The sequence below is a fragment of the Argopecten irradians genome, chromosome 15 (genome assembly GCF_041381155.1).
Source record: "Argopecten irradians isolate NY chromosome 15, Ai_NY, whole genome shotgun sequence".
Lineage (NCBI taxonomy): Eukaryota > Metazoa > Mollusca > Bivalvia > Pectinida > Pectinidae > Argopecten > Argopecten irradians.
The window spans coordinates 4,645,195-4,665,654 of record NC_091148.1 but is presented as its reverse complement, the minus strand read 5'-3'; the positions used below and the strand labels follow the sequence as shown (position 1 = coordinate 4,665,654).

General features: G+C 33.8%; 1 protein-coding gene across 2 annotated transcripts in view; it reads right to left on the bottom strand.

Moving 5' to 3' along the window:
- LOC138309166 (potassium voltage-gated channel subfamily KQT member 1-like) overlaps window positions 1–20,460 on the bottom strand; it is a 126,599-nt gene that overhangs the window by 11,647 nt on the left and 94,492 nt on the right. For both annotated transcript variants that reach the window (XM_069250325.1, XM_069250326.1), the window contains exons 2-8: window positions 14,478–14,571; window positions 10,318–10,444; window positions 9,786–9,961; window positions 7,626–7,754; window positions 6,939–7,049; window positions 1,530–1,714; window positions 107–289 (exon numbers count right to left, since the gene is read on the bottom strand). In XM_069250325.1, coding sequence (XP_069106426.1) covers window positions 107–289; window positions 1,530–1,714; window positions 6,939–7,049; window positions 7,626–7,754; window positions 9,786–9,961; window positions 10,318–10,444; window positions 14,478–14,571 — 1,005 coding nt within the window. The remainder of the gene's footprint in view (window positions 1–106; window positions 290–1,529; window positions 1,715–6,938; window positions 7,050–7,625; window positions 7,755–9,785; window positions 9,962–10,317; window positions 10,445–14,477; window positions 14,572–20,460) is intronic.

Sequence of the window (20,460 nt, the reverse complement as noted above, 5' to 3'; positions counted from 1 at the left end):
GTATCATTGCAGGAACAAAACGCCTACATGCTTAAGCTCTACAATGTTAAAAACGTTCTATTCTAGAACCGAACTATAAGGCTAATAAAGTCCTACATCTACGTACCTGTTGATAGCGAAATCCTCCATGTCCGCTGTACCATTTGGCTTCTTCGATTCACGGCGTGAAATTAGTGGCGAGTGTGGAGAACTGGAAGTTATACTACTTCCGGCACTGGAACGGTCGCGCCGTCTGGTGGAGAACCTGCTCACGAAGGAAGAGCCAGTGTTGTTTTTCCATTGTCTGTCACTGCATGAGAAACGTATATTAAAATGATTTCGTTAAATCAGTGTTTCCAGCAACTTTGGGATGTAGAACAGGTTGTTTTTAATTCACACTCGGAATCGGATTAGAATAAAGCATATATTAACGTATCCCAGGGGCAATGGATACAAAACTTGATAAAAAAATCGTGAACGATATATACCTTCATAACACATACATGTATTTGCTGTCATGTACGACGACAAACCGGGAATTTCTGTTGTTATGTTACCCTGATTATTCATTCTTAATTAATCTAATCATTCGGTAATTCATCCGTTTGATGATTATCATGTTATCATACTACACATTACTTTATTAAGAAGAAGTAAGAATATTAGAAAACACTTTGCAGAATGTATTCCGAATGACATTATAAAACATGAAAGGGGAAAATGATAGAAAACACGAGGAAGAAAATAAAAAAGGAAAAAAAACCATAAAATGAATAAGGACACCTAATCTACATAGGCCCTTAGTTGCCATGGGACAGACGGATTGCCCGTCTGGAGAATATATCAATATCATTAACAATGTCCGTCTTGAGTGAGAAATGATTTATAGAACGGATTTGGGATAATGTTGAGAAAATGATGTACAGTATATTAACCATAATGCTGGTATATATTTGGTGTAGACATTAGGCACAGATGATGCATCTGTCCATTACTTAGCTACATGTATGTAACTGTGAAGTTCACTTCCATATTTCTTGCCCTGATATACGCTACTCTCTGTAAAAAAAACACGTTTTATTGTAGAAGTAATTTTCAATCATTTTATTAATTATAGGTATTAATTTGGACACCTGATTCTATGTTATGGAGCAAGAAAAAAAAAAAAAAAAAAAAAAACAACTTCAGTGTATCCTCAGAATAAATCGCTTTGTCGTTTGTTCAGAATATATCATCATTAGTGTGCTTTTCATATATACCATATTCCGCCTTTGCATATCACAGACTTATATTTATCTCCCTTGCGGGTAGGTATCAATTGTGACGTCATTATTTTGTGACCATAAATAACGTTTTTTTGTCTAAAAAATGGCGTTACGCCCACAATGCATGACGTAACAATAAATACCTGCAAATACAGAACAATCTTAAATACTTCTGTAAAACTACATATTTTGATAATTTTTGTCATGTTTTTCTTTTCCCAATGGAAGTAAAAGATAGCTGAAGGCATTGCATTGATGAGACGGAGACGTAATTCATGTACTTACGAAGTAGGGCTGGGACATGGAATCATGTGAGGTTTCCACGTAGCTATAGACATAGAGTTCTCGTCTGCCGCGTAACATCTCCACAGACACTGGATCAGCCGAGCCGCGGGCACACGTCTCCTAATAAGGTGTTTCTGGCGCTGCTGCTGTTGGACTTTTAAAGCGAAACCGGAACCAAGTATTCCCTGATAGATTAGTAAGTAATAAAATCAGTTTTGTTAATGTGAATGTATACTGTAGATCATGAAATATTCGCGTGAAGTTTATTTCGTTGTTTGGAACATTGACAATATTTCGTGGATAGAAATATTCGCGGTTAGGCAAAAAAAATCATTGGCAAAAAAAGTTACATTGGCAAAAATAATAAGGTCGGTAGGTAGGGATTTTTTGTCAAGTTCAGATGCAAGCTGTTTACTAAGCAGATATATGGCTCCTATTTATCAATAAAATGATTAACATTTTTTTTTATCTTTTGGAGATTTGAAGAAAGTATTAACAGTTCAGGTTGGCCTAGAGTAAATTATTTATGATAGGAGTATCCTTTAAGGTACAGAAAAAAATGGGGTCGGGGGTAAAAAATTTGGGTCGGTTGGGTAAGCCTAACCAGACATATTATGTTTTTGCCTTATTTATTCGGTGGCGCAATAGTGGTCACATCATATAAAACAATTCGTTGGTTTTATATTTGTTGTGTCACTGCAGCCTCGAAAACAACGAAAGTGTCTATACATCAAATGTTTCATGTGATTCAGTATAATCTAACTATGTACGCAGCAAAGTTATAAGACGCTTTAAAAACTTTTTAAAATAATAGATCTTTACCTATACCAGACAAAGATCATAATATTTTTCGCCTGTTTTGTCTCTCTTTCATTTTTGTTTTGTTCAAATAATTCATGGTAAAACTGACGTATTGAGTTCTCCAGCAGTATCGGTGAATAATATGTCATCACTTGGGGTTCAGATATTCTGATAATTAACATTTTCATAACAACAAGTGTGACGTGTTTTCAAGGTTGAATTTATTTAAAGTTTGGGGTTCTCTAGGGCAATACTTCAGGGCCGTGGTTATTTGCACTTTTGTATTATTTTTTATTTTTTATTTATCTATTTTTTTTATTATTTTTTTTGGCAAAAACTGCTAAAAACTAACCCTTTTATAATAAGTCTTTATGTGATACAGTGTACACAGTGAATTCATGAAGGCTACTCTTCCTATATATGTGACTGACATACATGTACATGTACCTGATCAGGCCTTTTCTATAATTCTTTGTTATATCTCTGTCCTACTTTTATTTCTTAGTACATCAGCAAGGGTGACCTACTTATAAAACCTACGCGAAATAAACAATCAAATTACTTAATAATACACAAAGAATCCTGCAACGAACCAATCACAAAGACGATAAAATTACTGCGTTTGAGTGTCACAGAAGATGTAAAAGCACTGGGGATGGACCCGCCTAATGTTCGGGATACAACTTTAATGTGAGATGAATTACACGGAAACAGTCTCACAAAAGAACGGTTATCTCCATATAAGCTGGAACACTGCGGGGAGGAAATGATTCAGACAAATAAAACTTTGCGGTTATGACGGCTGGGCTTTCATGTAGATAATCAACGAATTGTCACCACGAACTATGAAAAACATTTCACATTTATTTGTCTTAAAGGCCCATTACCTTTCCGAAACGGCTTTTAATGTTTAAAATGGGAATGGTAAAACGAGATCGATAATTTTGTAGAGTTGCAAAAGTTATTAACTTACCGTTAATAATACACGTATCATCACCTTCTGAACAATGTGATTAAAGGTGATAAAAACAGATTTTAAATATGCTATTTTTGTGTTGATATTTGTTTATTGTGGTGCACTTTATGAATAAATAAAATGTTAATTTTCATAACGCGGGTCGTCTTATGTTTCCCGCCGTTGTCCTTAATACCGTGCGGTAGTTGATTATCATTGCGTTAGACGGCAAAACAGTGAAGACTCTCCACTGTTATCATATATTACGCAGCATATCTTGCCTATGTTTGGTTTTGTAACCTCATCTTAGGCCATCGGTATATATTTTCTGATGTTATCAATGTTTTAAGAAACCTTTGTGTTTTGCCCCGGAAAGGTAGTGGGCCTTTAACTGGTCTTAAATAAAAGACGACATTGCAATTATCCATTTTTGGAAGGAAATTGGTTCTATAAAAACGGTCTTATTTTCTCCTTAAACGGCTTGGATCTTGGAAAAATTAGGTTGCAGATGTCTTAGGATAAAACATTAGTATCATATACCTCAAGTTCAAAAATTTTGCAATAATTCTTTCAGGAAATATATAAATCGATATTACATCATAAATTCTACTTCCTGTTAAAACACAATATTTCTATTCAAAATCGGCAAAGGTTCATTCATGTATCATAAGCAAATGATTTAGTCATCCTTGTAACAAACATTTTAATTGGTTCAGAAAATTATGTTTCCATTTCTTTAGCCCCGTGAATGGTTTAATGATGTAACAAACATTTCAACTGACTCAGAAATATTTTCTCTGAGTCGCATACTATCCAAATTCAAGGGTTCTTGTTTCGACTTTTTAAAGGATTTGTGCAGTCAAAAATGATAATTTCAGTTTATGCTGGAAATGGCTTTATTAGCACGTGTAGAAACCTCTCCGTACCGCGCGCGACCGGAATAACCCGTAAGAAGTCGATATCGAGGTCCAAAATTCTGGCCGCCCGATTATGCATATTTTCTAGCTCTAAACCGTGTGACGTCACAATAGTCCGTGGTTTATAGCTGTACTATAACTGGTGTGCTATCACTTACATCGACGGTCACAGGAAAAGCCGATCAACGATTTTTATGATTACTTTTGAGTGAAGTTAATCGTACAATAACTTTGGCTTGAATGTAAATAACTAAAAGAGTGAAATTCGATGTTTCAAATACTCTAATTTATGCTCTAATAGCAGGTATCTTCATGTAATAATGAAAGAAAATCCACACAGAAATAAAAGTTTCGGATTTTTTGTCGAGGAGTTCAGCAACGAATAAGCTTTAATTAGGTAATATTTTCCTATAGTCTGTATCTTTGATACATTGTGAATTACAAAGTTTGTGACTCTAAAATGAAATTTTACGTACATGTAGCAATTTAAGAAATCCTTGATTAAAGTATTGACGTACGTACACACCGATGATTGATTATTACAAACATTGTGTTGTGTGTTGTTAACCGAAGAAATTGAGATTCATTTATTACAATACCGTAAAAAGTTTCAACATATGGTAGAAAGAATTTATTTTTGATATTATAAAAGATCTAAATATTGAGATATTAAACAAAACAAACTATTTTTTCAGACCGTGCGGTCGCTTTTAATTTTTAATCGATATACGAGTAGATACTCCGATATAGATATATAATAAGCCATGCCTTTATGTTATGTAATACCTTGACCAGGATGTTGTTTACCTGTACACAACGCCATTCATCGAACTCACCTGTAATTACCTGGCCGCGGGCAATTTGCTATTCGGTGGACTATATCGGGTATTTACTATTGTCTTACTGTCAATCAGGTTAGAACATCCGTTAATTGGATTGTGATTTGAATTATGGAAACCCCGTACATCTATGCTCTTGGTTTTTTATTGTCACCTCCTTTTTTAAAATGAAGATGTAAAAGCAAATGGAAATAAAATATCCCTGATCATACCTAGGATATATATATGTCTTACACAGGTAAAACAATAATGGAAGTTGACTTATTCAGAAACAAAAATGGTTCTAAGAACTATTTCAACTAAAGATTAAATTTTAAACATTATTCCAGTCTAATACTGTAATTACGGAATCGTGGCATATGCATATAGCAATCTACCTTAATATCTAAGGTATTAGTAAAACTTCTAAGCATGTATTTTCACCGTTTCGAATCCACATGTATAGTCATACAAGAAGGGTTACAGCATTACCACACTAATTATATATAAATATACTTATTTTAATATCACTTAGTATATTTTTGAAAAGGTACAAGATATTATATCTATTTATAATGCCTGTATACAAGTAATTTCATTTTTCATTTGAACACTATATGTGGTTACTTTTTGGATTAATTTTCACGATAAATCGGTATGATATACAAAAGGATCGACAATGAATATACTATTTTAAGGATTTAGTATGATTTTGAAATAATGAATTTAAATCTACACTTATGTTGTTATTAAGAAACATATATCAGAAATATCATTGATGTATTTCTGCTTTTTAGTAAACGTTAAAGTTTCAAAGGCAACAATATAGATATACATATTATTTTCGGTATAAGTTCGGTACTGTTACTCCAATATCACATAACTGATATTATTTTTACTCAAAAACTGTGCCGTGTTTGCATCGTTGTGGCAGAAGTTTGAAATAAAAACATGGATTCGAGATATATAACTCGTAAATGGATTCGAGATATATAACTCGTAAAAAGATAGCGCTACATTATACTGTTTTTTATTACACAGAAATTTACATAATATGCTATCTAAATCTCAGTCCAGACTGATCCGAACATCATATTGATATCGCTATCGAATTGGACTGATTATCTAATCTAAAGTTAGATATATTCTTGTTTGAATGTTTGAAATGGTGTAAATGGAATGTTTTGAAACTGAAAATATCTTCATCATAAAGCTAGAATAACCATTTACTCGAAAAACTCAAATTGTAGATCTAACGTATACGTGTATGTGCTGTATAGATGTATAGTGCTAGGCTTACCTTGTGTAGCCGCGGACTACTGTGACATCACAAGACCACGTGACCGCCTAGCTCATTATCTCTGAACCGTAGTCGACACTACCCGTAAATCACGACCAAAACCAACCGATAGCGCTAAAAGCTATGCGATTCGTTGGGTGGGACTTAATTTTTCATTCATCCAAAGCAATATCCTGACGTATTATAAAAAAAAAAAATTTGGCTGCACAAATCCTTTAACGTTTATCTCCAATACTTTGTAGCATACTCGAGTTAAAACCCTGAGCATTCGACTACCCGGTATTGCAATTACCTATGTCGACTCGAGAGTTACCTTCGACATCAACATATAATACTAAGTAGAATGGTCGAGAAAAACGTTGTGCCTTCGACACAACGGGTATTATCTATGCCGACTCGAGAGTTACCTTCGACTTCAACATACAATACTATGTAGAATAGTCGAGAAAAAAGTTATGAGTTTGTCTCGCCGGTATAACTTATGTCGACAGGGGATTAACCTAAGAGTTTCACTTTTTTTGTAGAATATTCGAGAAGAAAACGTTGTGCGTTCGACACAACGGATATTACCTATGTCGACTCGAGATTTACAAGTCGAATTCCAGCTATGAAACTTACCGCCGGTAAAGCAAAGAAGGAGATGCCCAATACTGCCGAGAATGCGGCGATCAGTTTCCCTGCCCATGTGGTCGGCACTACATCACCATACCCCACTGTACATAGTGTTATCTGAAAATATATCAAATGATTTTAAAAACTGACGAAATAAAATTTCAATAAGTATTTAACATAATATAAAAAAAACATTTTTCAACTTTTTTCCATACATTCTTTATATCAACCCAACCACCTCACCGAAAATAAATAGTACGCATTATCAACAACATGGTTGTCTTCGAAGATGCTATCCCCCGAAAAGGGTCCGTTCATCTCTGTGTTGTGCGCCTCGAAGGAGATAAGATCTTATTTAGAGATTCCTTATTTAAAGCTAATATTCTTTATTTGCATATTATAGAGTTATCTGTCCGTGCGGGTAAGTATTGATTGTGACGTCATGTGTTTGCGAGCATAACGTCATACTTTTCCGGAGAAAACGACATTGATTACGCTCAAAAAATAATGACGTCACAATGGAAACCTACCCGCAATGGAGCTAACTTTGTAATGTGTAAAGACGGAATAGTCGTTCAACAAGAACTGTTATTTTTTACGTGGGCGTAACTAGGTTTACCGATTAAAGAAAAATGTTTGATTTTCTTACAAGTTTTTGCACCTATACATCCGATTAGTCTACATAATACATACCACGCCCCACCACAGAGCATCAGCGAAGCTACGGAACTTCCTTCTGTCTGCATCTTTTTCTACCAAGTACACGAGGAAAGAAGAGAACAAAAGGCCAAGGAATCCGATATATAGCGTTGTAACAAGTTCCTGTTGGATAATAAAAGGTATATCAATGCGGTAATTTTCGGTATCTAGATATTTTACAATGTATTGCTCAATAACATTTTTCACTAAATGTTTAAGGTTTGCATTTGAATAGAACAGACACACGGTGACAAAATCTTGAATTCAAAGGTATATCGATACGGTACTATTTACTATCAAGGTATTTCTTTTTATTTCATTCGTTGGTTACGTTTTACAGTTTTGCTTTCTGAAGCCACAGGTTGGTATTTGCAATTTTCAAATCAATAATGATATTTTCGAAGACAAACAAGCGTCTATGAAAAAGAATGTCCGTCCGTTTTTTGTCTTTGACTTCATAACCCTAAAACATATTGAGAAAAATGTTTATAATCTAATTCAGATAACTCACTCAGGTACTAATTAGGCATTAATTTCCGTGATTTTACTTTCTTTTACAATAAAACAAATTGAGTTGTGGCGCAGTGACATCTTATCCAATAATTCAATTTGGCCAATGACTGTGCCGCTTTTAAAATTCCCCGCGAAACTATTTTGTATAAATGACGTCATAATACTTCACGCACAATTGTTTCGGTCGATGGAAAAAAAACTCAAAGATCTAACCAATAGAAATGAGTGTAAAATATGAAATTAAATTACAAATGAATGAACGAATGAATACGATAACAGGCGGCCAATTTGGAAAAGTATGAACAAAGAGAAATAAAAAAAGTAAATGTTTATTCAATCACCAATGCATTCATCGGTTATAAGGTTAGCTAAGAAAGTATGGTATATTCTGCTAAATTATTTGCGGAATGAATATTACTAGACGATATTTGCTCATTTGAATTGACATCTTGTATCTCAAATCCAAAATCGTGGACAGCAGCAATGGCATTTGATATTCTGTTTAAATTACTTTCAAATAAACATACCGTTATTTCCTGTGAGAGGGTTACATGTATATTTGAAATAACATACACGGTATTGATAGCATATTTTTCAAAGTTTTAACAGTTTTCATATATAACCCGAATCGGCAAATAGCCTGCATTAGAAATCTTCTGATAAAAAACCGTATAGCCCGCGGGAAATACGCAGGAAATTACGGTACTCGACTTATATTCTTCTGCTCTTCCATGTTCCATGACAGATTCGGTACCACACGTAACCAGTGAAGGCTATACCAGGGTGTTTAACCGTCAACATAAGACCGTGTTGAACTAGGTGTCAACAGCAATACAGACAGATAGAAGGCATTAACAGCGTATATAGGTTTCCAACGCATTATTAATGTGTAGACTGGATTACTGTAGGTTTTTTTTTAAATCCCCGCTTTACTCCAAAAACACGATATGTCTTTTTGCCAATTTGATTGGCTAATATTTGCAACGGTCTTCTCAAAAAGGCGTATGCATATTTTCAGGGAGAAAAAAAAGAAACACTTTTTTGAATCGCTGACCTATGTCTGCTATACAATTGTAAATTGAGAACGATATCAGTTATCTATTGGTGGAAAAAAACTTAACATTCTGTACAGTTAGTTACGAAATTTGGACAATCATACTTTAAGGTTTTTTTTCTTCTTTTTCTTACCAGAAGTTTGGGTGTGTTCCTGTTCATCCACCACTGTTTCAGTTATGAAACTTTAATTTACAAAAGTGGCTAGATATCTTTAAATCTTATTTGTCCAAATAGCGCTGCAATATTGTAAGCTTCTAAATAATTCCGAAACTCCATGTCCACCTCGTTCCTATTGTAAACACGAGGAAATCACGTGTCCAAAATGAAGCCAACGATTTGTTAATTAAACTGACCAATCAGAAATCATCAGGTACATATATTGACAAAAATATTGGCCCTGACATATATTAGTCAAAATAAATAAATATTATTATAAAAGCGCAGCCTAGCGGAGATAATTGTTACTAAGGCAATCAAGTCTATGGTAGTATAGGTTCAAAGGAAGTAACTCTTACATAGCAAACATAGAAAGGGAGGTAACTCTAATTAAGATATACGGATGAGGTAAGCTGGACAACAATGTACCTGCCTATGAGCCCAGACAACGGACCCTAACAACTTCCAGGAGCCGCCCCGTCTGTCCATCCGGGCCATGCGCAGAATCTGGAAAAACCGGAGTCCCCTGAGAGGTGAAGCAGCAAACATTGGACTGGCGATACCCAGAGAGAGTACAATAATTGAGGCACCGATGATTACCATATCTGAAACATGATCAATTCAATATTGCATTAAATGAGCATTTTCATTGGCCTAAGCTCTTATATTTTTTATCTCATAATGTAATAATGAACAAAATAACATTGTCGTTTGTAACATCGCTTCTGATTGGCTGATACGATGGAGTAATGATTTAACGGAATTAAATATTTAAAGTCTTTGACAACAGTCTCAATTGAAATGGTATGTATAGTAATCATGTTTTTAATGTTATGAAGCTATAAAATAAAAATCAGAGTGTGTTCTGCATTAATTTCGAGTACACCCTGAGTATTGTGTGATAGCTTTATAATATAAAAATCAATTCAAGTCAGTAACCGAAGAATAACATGGAGCTTACCTATAATACAGAGGGGTCTCCGCATGAATCTAAGGCGTCCGGACCATCCCTGATACCTGGAGCGGCAGCCAGCTGCCCATACGCGTATGCCGTACTCCACCATTAGCCAGACAAGAAGGAATGGTTCCTGTAGAGACAATACATACAAAATGTGTGTCATTTCTGGGGTACGTGGACGATTTCGCGTGATAATACTGAGAAGGTAAAATTAAATCCATGGAATATGATTCTTTTAGATAGATCAGGAAATGTTAATAGTTGAACATATCATTCTCTCGACTTCAGTCGAATTAGCGATATCTCAACTATATATGGGTTCTGGTCGGTTTATACTTGCTGTACGTTAGTTTAAAGCTTTTTTACAACTGAGCTATATGTACTAAAACGACACTTCGTCACAGAAAGAATATGCATTAGAGCTATGCTATGTTTTTTTGTACGAAATGACTGAGTACAGGACAGTTCTGCAAACTTAAATTGCGTCTCCATCAAGAAATTCGAAATAAACCATGTGTCATTTCTTAAGGTCATTGCATTGTGACCCCCTATGGGATGGTGTCAGATAATATATGAAACTGGTTGAAAATAAGGATCTGTATTTAAATCAGATTGAGAAGAGGTGAGATGTGTATTTCAACAATGTTTATTCCACTAAGTGTTGATTTCAGTTATTATGAAATGTTATGTATCGATTTATTTTGTTAAAGGATTTGTGCAGCCATTTTTTTTTTTTTTTTTTTTTTGTAATACGTCAGGATATTGCTGTAGATGAATGAAAAATCATGTCCCACTCAACGAATCGTCTAGCTTTTAGCGTTATCGGTTGGTTTTGGTCGTGATTTACGGGTAGTGTCGACTACAGTTCAGAGATAATGAACTAGGCGGTCACGTGGTCTTGTGATGTCAGAGTAGTCCGCGGCTACACAAGGTAAGCCTAGTACTATACATCTATACAGCACATATATACATATACGTTAGAACTACAATTTGAGTTTTTCGAGTAAATGGTTAATCAGTCCAATTTGATAGATGTATCAAAATGATGTTCAGATCAGTCTGGATTGTGATTTAGATAGCATATTATGTAAATTTCTGTGTAATAAAAACAGTATAATGTAACACTATATTTTTACGAGTAAAATTACAAAAATAAGCATGAATATATCTAGAATGCGTGTTTTTATTTCAAACTTCTGCCATAACGATGCAAAGACGGCACAGTTTTTTAATTAAAATAAAATGTGGACGGTTTTCAGTTATGTTATATTGGAGTAACGATACGAACTTAAACCGAAAAACAATATATGTATCTATATTTTTGCCTTAGAAACTTCATCCATAACGTTAACTAAAAAGCAGAAATAAATCATTGATATTTCTGATATATGTTTTTAAATTACAGTATAAGTGCAGATTATTTCAAAATTATACTAAATTCTTAAAACAGCCTATTCATTGTCGATCCTTTTGTATATCATACCGAGATTTAAATAGCGTGATACAAAATGTATATGAACATGCTTAGTGATATTTAAATAGGTATATTTAGTGTGGTAATGCTGTAACCCTTCTTGTATGACTATACATGCAGATTCGAAACGGTGAAATTACATACTTAGAATTCTTACTAATACCTAAGAAATTGCGGAAGATTGCTATATGCCACGATTCCGTTATTACAGTACTTGACTGGAATAATTTTTAAGATTAAACCTTAATTGAAATAGTTCTTAGAACCATTTTTGTTTCTGAATAAGTCAACTTCCATTATTGTTTTACCTATGTACGACCAAGGACGTATATCTCACTTATAAATCCTTGGTACGACATATATATATATATATATATATATATATATGTGTGTGTGTGTGTGTGTGTGTGTGTAATACATTTTCCTAGGTATGATCAGGAATATTGTATTTCCATTTGCTTTTACATCTTCATTTTAATAATGGGGGTGACAATAAAAAACCTAAAGCATTCCCTAATTCAAATCACAATCCAATTAACGGATGTTCTAACCTGATTGACAGTAAGACAATACCAAATACCCGATATACTCCACCAAATAGCAAATTGCCCGCGGCCAGGTAATTACAGGTGAGTTCGATGAATGGCGTTGTGTACAGGTAAACAACATCCTGTTCCAGGTATTACATATCGGTGTATCTATTCGTATATCGTATATAGATTAAAAGAATTGAAAGCGACCGCACTGTCTAAAAAAATGATTTGTTTTGCTTAATATTTCAATATTTTGATCTTTTAAAATATCAAAAATAAATTCTTTCTACCACATGTTGAAACGTATTACGGTATTGTAATAAAAATGTATCTCAATTTATTCGGTTAGCAACACACAACAAAATGTTTGTAATGATCAATCATCGGTGTGTACGTACGTCAAACATCATATCTTCGATGCTTTAATCAAGGATTTCTTAACTTTTTACGTAAAATTTCATTTTACAGTCACAAACTTTGCAATTCACAATGTATCAAAGATACAGACTACAGGAAAATATCTAATTAAAGCTTATTCGTTGTTGAACTCCTCGACAAAAAAAAATCCGAAACTTTTATTTCTGTGCGGATTTTCTTTCATAATTACACGAAGATACCTGCTATTAGAGCATAAATTAGAGTATGTGAAACATCGAACTTCACTCTTTTAGTTATTTACATTCGAGCCAAAGTTATTATACGATTAACTTCACTCAAAAGTAATCATAAAAAAATCGTTGATCGGCTTTTCCTGTGACTACGTCACTATAAGTGATAGCACATCAGTTATAGTACAGCTATAAGCCACGGACTATTATGACGTCACACGGTTTAGAGCTAGAAAATATGCATAATCGGGTGGTCAGAACATTTGACCTCGATATCGACGGCTTACAGGTTATTCATGTCGCGCGCGGCAAGGAGAGGTTTCTACACGTGCTAATAAAGCCATTTCAAGCATAAATCCTTTAAGAAATTTAAAATTAAAAAAATCACAAAAGCATTATCATCAAAAAGCTACAAGTCAGCATTACATCCTCAAACTCACTTCATAAACAAGAAGCAATGATGTCTTTTTATCAGATAATATTCACACTGAATGTGATTCATAAACCTAAAATTTAGTTAAGAAGATCCTACTAGGCAAATCTGTTTGCCACAATTGCTGTTTTTAAAGTGATAAAAAGCTGGAAGCCACGTAGCCGTATAACGAACATCGCATGCTATTTACAAGTGAAATGATTCAATTTAATTAAATCATGGCGAATATGTTTATACACGAAAACAAGTAACAATTCTATTTGAGACTATGACATAGGCAGGTGTCACTTCAACTGTAAGCTGATTACATTGTTTCATTAATTAGTCTCGAAATAGTGTCAACGATAGGTGCATCATGCATATTTAATCTGACATTACCCCTTTCGAATAATTCTATATCTCATTAGTTTGTAATTAGGACAGTGATTACAATGGTAATGACAATATTTCATTCTTATCAACAGCGAAGTATAATTGCTCTTATTGTTCAGTATGCTTTATATATACAGCCAATAGAGGAAGGTGGACATTTGTTCGAAATTAGTATTACATATATATTCATCAGTCATTGACATAATGTCAACGGTTGTATTCCAGGGCCCAATCGGTCATCACAGTTTAACAACAATTTAAAAAAAGGATAAAAATCTGGTCAAAGTAACGTGGCAAAATATCATTCTGAAATATTTCGTTCTTTACTTATTAGATGAGAGACAATTACAGGGGTTTTGAAGCAAATGGCCAAAATGAGCAAAATTAACCAAACCAAAATAATAATGAATCCATATAAATATATCTTGTGCAAACTGACCGAATAACGTCTTATACTCATATTGACATCCATAAATTGGCTATCGATATAAAGTCATCTCGACTTGTATTATACAATTATAATTATCGAATACAATATCAAATAATTCATGACATGACATATCGATCTATCGTTGGTGATAGAAAGTGCCAATCGGATAGTAATTACAACTGTATAAATAATTAGAGTCATTACCAATTTTCCTTTTATGCAAATTATAATAAAATATCTACTTAAGTATATTCAGACAATCAGCAAATCAGATAAGAGGGTAACTTCAGGATTTATGGACATGGATACTTACAAGAAAAAGTGCTATCTTCGTGAAAAATTTCGGATCAAAATCTTCTACTGTTGCCAAGACACTTAGGACGAGACAGCCGACAATGGCAAGAAACCTGTAACAGAATTTAGATATGAAATGTTTGATTAATAATGTGATGATAGTTTACATAATATATAGCTAACTATTGTAACGCTAACGTTATTAAAGACCCACTGCCTTTCCGGTACTACTTTTTTCAAAATTGGAATGTAATAGGAGATTGATAATAAGCTATTAGCTTAGCGTTAATACTACATTGATCATCACCTTTTAAACAGTTATATTGCCGGTCTTCTTATGTCTAGCACCATCGTTCTAATTACTGCGTGTTTTATGTAGCTGACTATCACTGGAAACAGCTAAATCAATCTCCACGGTTAACATTGATTAAGCTACTCTAATATCGGGTTTTAGGATTATTATCTTTTTTCTTTCAGGAATAAAGTACATGTAGGTCTTAACTTCAAAAATACATCATGCAATTATGTCTTTCTAAACTGTTATACATTTCCGCTACCATACCAATAGTGAAGGCTAGACAAACAAGTAAAACCATTGAAAACGTTCATTTTAGTCTTGGTATCTAAATCTGTATCTACGTTTCATGTTTTGACCGAATTCGTGAGTACATTATGTGCAACCATATGCATGAACTGGAAGGCATCAAATAGCTAAAAAATGTGTATCATAAATCCTACTACTACACTATAGCACATTTGAAGTCACCAGCGGAAATAACAATCCAAACTGTCTGCAGTACAAGCGGCTATAGTCATGTTCATATTATATGATCAATGTTGTGAATGTTAAAAAAATGTCATTTTTTCCGCCAGTATTCCCACAACTGGAGAAAAATCATAAAATTGAAGAAGATAGCAAACAGCTTCGAAATTTGTTAATTGCTTTTAATGTTGTTTTTTTTTTATAGATGTTCTGTGATTTTTCTGTGATGATACGAGGCATACGCGTGAAATGGAAAGACAAGTTTTAATTCAAATACTTCATGACTTGATGACACAAAGTCATTGTTTCTGTGATTCATTGAATCTATAGTCAGTCAGTTTTGGTGCAAGTACCAAAGGGGTTGAATGTCACGTAAAAGAACGTGCGTATTCCATGAGATAATATCAGATGTACTATTGATGGGCATGCGCAACAATGTTCATTTCATTATCAGACTTTACAACTCACTGATACAATGTTTGTGGTGGGATCAAACGTTCGCATTTTTGTATGTCCTTGCACTTTTATATACATAATGTTTTATCTTTTTACGTTTCGTGTTATTTCTGATATGGATTGACAAAGAGTTAAAAATTTAAAAGTTTAGAGCGAATCGCATTGTTTTTTACAAAAGCGACGGACAATATTTGTACCCCGAATAATTCACTTTTATCAAAATTTGATCTTTAATACACATACACAATATAAACAAACAAACAAACTAACTAAAACATAATAGCAGAAAACCTAACCGAACTACAAAGTGTTATTTAAGTTATAGATTGAGCATCGTTCATTTAGGAAACCCAGATTTTTTTATTTACTTCGCCAAGGACATGATATTAGAATCCTTATATAAAAATACACAAAGCATTTAGTTATAACTCATACGGATATCGTACTAGATAAAATATTTTCATTTATGCTCTAGGCCTAATGATACAATAAAATAAAAAGCAAAAAGATTATTACATACTGATTCAGATTTTATCCAATAAATCCACGCCCTACATTCACTTCGCGTAACAATTTCCTGTTGAAAAATCACAACTTCCTGTTATGAAAAGCATGTTGCTAACTGGACAATATTTCTAGGTAATTGAAAAATTTAATCAATAAATGGTTCATGTCGAATCTGTGAAATCCACGTTTTGTCGTGATTGATGAAAACCTCCCCCTGTCAGACTGACATAGGATCAATACAACCGTCACAGCGGATGAATTTGCTACAGTTCGTCTGCAGTGGTGGTAGTGTGACACACATATTGGTCACGCAAACATCTAACACATGTAATATCCCGGGGGTTACACGGTAATATTGACGTACTTTTATAAGTGTCGATGTTTTTTTTTTCTTTTTCTTTTGGCGTGTTGGCATATATTCAGAAACGTGATATTGCAACGCCGATATTGACTCATGTTTTATTTAACTTATAATTTTACATTTATAGGATTTGTAGGATATTTGTATTACAATGTATTATACCTTACATAACAAAATTTTCTAATTGTTTGAAGAAGCTATTTCAATTATTTATTATTTTTTTATTTTATATTTGATAGATTTTCAAAACATACACGATATGTAGACATAAAATCAATAATCACACACGCATTCATACAAATCTAACTTTTTTTTTCCAAATTCTTACATTTTTCAAAGATATTCAAATTTATGTAACCCCCTTTTCTATATCTATCATCGTATAAGAAAGTTGATGGCCGTTATACAATCGGTATATGCAAAGAACAAATATGTTTTGATCTCAACCCGAATATCTTAAACTTAAAGTCAGCGTTGACTTAGTGTTAATGGGTTTTCTTATGTAAAGGGATATTTGTGGAATCGGGTCCAGGTACTGACCGTTCACTGCTGTTTTTTCTTCTATTTAAAACAAACACGATATTTAAAAAAAATATGATAGTAGGATGAAGAGTAAATGTGACCCACAGCTATGGTCATCAATATACTTTAAAGATGCTCCATTGCCGACAGAGTATAAACGATACCCATCATTTCAACAATAGCTGATTATTAATCGTGTATATATGTGTCTAACTAGCACAAAATACATGCATTTGATTCATGCGTAATCTGTACATATAGGGAATAGTGACATGGATTTTTTTTGGGACGCAGTTAATTACAAATTGTAGCATTATTACTTAGATTTTGTGATATAAATTCAAATATTACACAAAGCAAGGAAGTTTATTCTAAATACCTTGTAAGTTCTATTTTTGGTCGATGACGTCATTTGATCATATTTAGTCTGCTTCGAAGTTTCTGTGACGTCAGGAAGTCACCTATATGACCATGTATATGGTTGTTAGTGGACTTTCCTTATACGGAATAAACAGACTAAAGCGTATTCATGTCTTTTGATAGACCTCACGGGTCTGCGATATCCTCGCTCCCAGGTGCAAATCAAGATATCTGTTTTAACACATGGGAGCGAGGAAGACGTTTCTTTAATCGAAGCTAATTTGGCAAGAGTTAAAATAAGATATTCTTTATATAAATCAAAATAAAGGATAAATGTGTCACCATACCAGCCTTTAATTAAATAGTGCGTGTTCTTCTCTAGGGAAATCATGTTAAAACGAAATTGTTCCAATATTATTTAATGGCAAAAGTGCAAGTGGATGTCCTAGAAAACAAATGGGAATTTTAAAGTGTTTAAAATGTATTCTATCTTGTCAACGATATTTGCTGTAAGTATGTTAGTTCTAGTGCCGGTTCAGGAATACGAATCCATTTATAACAATTAAAACAATTAAGATTCCAAATCAGCTATTCGAACTATTAATCACAATTAAGTTTCATGAAGAGAGAAATTTATTTTTGGAGTCACACGTACTAACACTATATTTGTTTATAAGCGTTTTGGCCTCAGAAAAAGTTATGTATTTTACTTAGACGAACACAAATGTGCGATTTAACACCATCCAACACGCAGCATACAGATATTTTTACGTTATCGCAGACTTGTTTCAGAAAGCTCTGAGAATGCTTATAAACAACTGAAATGTCACTATTGGATGAAATCGTATGGATGGAAGAAAGTACTTAAACATGCGACCGGCATATGGAAAAGGTTATTGATATCTCTACCTCGTGAAATATTTTGGCTGTCAACACTCGTCAAGCCTCGTGCTGACCAGCTGCAATCTTTTCCAGATTTCCTTGGAAACCCGATTACCCATCGTTATTAAGACAACGATCTGTTTCACTGATTGCACAATGACTAAAACAGCAGTTAACGATAAATTATCACCAATTCCAGTTCTTTAATGAAAGAATCCTCTCCAGGCAGAAGCCCAGTAAATATCACCAAATAGCCGAGACAGAAATAAATCCAGACACGTGTGTTTAAAAACTGAACAACTGGGAAATCAACTGACAAACTGGACAAGATTGGCACACAACAAACTGGCCGATACATCAAACATGACATTATTGCTGTCTGTTCACTTTGCTAGCTAATCTGACTAGACATTAATGTGGCGGATATAATTGAGCGCGACAATCTAACAACTAAGTCTGAATGGATATTCATTATTTAAAGATGCTCCACCGCTGAAGAATGTTTTTTTTTTCTATTAAAAACAGGAGCAGACTAATAAGTATTTTCTCCAATTAAGAAAGTTACTTACTTTAAACCATTTCCATCATTGAAAAGTTTGCAATTCATATCTATATTTGAGTTAAAAAAATGAAAAATTATTATCAGTAATCACAACATACATTTTTTTCTTAAAGATGCTCCACTACCGACAAAGCATAAATGACACTCATCATTTGAGCAGTAACTGGTGTTTAATCATGTGTATATACAATAAATAATATGATTTTTTTTTTGCTTTTGGCGCATGCGCAATGAAATGAGTTCATTTCATATAGGACGAAGTACCATGGGATTTTTTTCGGGATATAATTAATTATTCTTAATATTTTTTCTTGATGTAAAATTAGAAGCTCAAACTTGTCAATAGTGGTAATGGTGTAAAGTAAGTAACTTTTGTAACTGAAGAAAACTACTCAATTGTCTGTTGTTTTTGATAGAGGAAAAGTAAAATTTGTCAGCGGTTGAGCATTTTTAACTTATATCACAGATGCCTGTATATAGCTGATCTTCTTGAATTAGAATTTATTAATATTAACCTATAAGATAGACGTGCATGCAATGTCTTGTGTGTCTGAGGTTCGTGCGTTGTGAGGCTGCGGTTTTGTTTTCGTTTCCACAAATTATATGGACAAGATGCTAACCCAAACTGATTGAATAGCAGGCAAAGCCTGTGTAAAATTTTCCTTAATGATAATATTTATGCATATTTTGAAGTAAATAAGGTAACTAATTAGGTCATATGCGTGTGTCTGTGATGTATGTGTGTTTTGGGAGGCTGTTGTATATTCGTGTTGTTCACATAGACGCATGGAAACCGGAAAAAAGACAAAGATCATCCATTTGAAATATCCAAATACGTTTTATAAAATGTGTATATGATATCAGGTCGCTGTGCATCACATCTTTAAAATCAGAAGTCTTTCAAGTCGTCAGGACGGGCAAAAGACGACATGATATGGCATATAATTATAACAGACCAAATGGACCAGGAGAGCGATAACAAATTGCTGTAAAACTGGAATGGGATAACCTTTCCGAACCTTAAATTGTTTTTGTTTTTCTCTCACCTTCACCTATTGTGTATGCTAACATTTGTTCTAAATCAAAATGAATTTGTAGACAGCATTGTTGGCAAGAAATGATGATTGTGATCGGACCATTATAACGCATATAGTAGGACATCAGGATACTGGCCATATTTAGTACTTGTACCGGCCGCGGACCCGTCTAGTTCTGCTACACTGCCTACGCAATTACACTATTTCATATCACGAACGTCACGTGAACAGGTGATCGAGGGACACCTGCCTGCATCATAATCACCCAATATCATTAATATTCTAAAGGAAGTAATTTAATAGACATCTAATGTATTGGACGAGATCCAATTATATTAGTCGGCCGTCTATTGTTTTCTTTGTAATCATTCTTTATCTGCATCAAATGAATCTGAATTAATGTTGTTATTTGTTTGACGTCGGGATCGATGGCGAGGTTCAATTTCTATACCTAGGTCCATAATGTATATACGATTTCATTTTATGTTGGTTATCAATACCCTTCCTAGAGACTCGTTAGTATTACCTCCACCATAAGGTATTGTAATTATA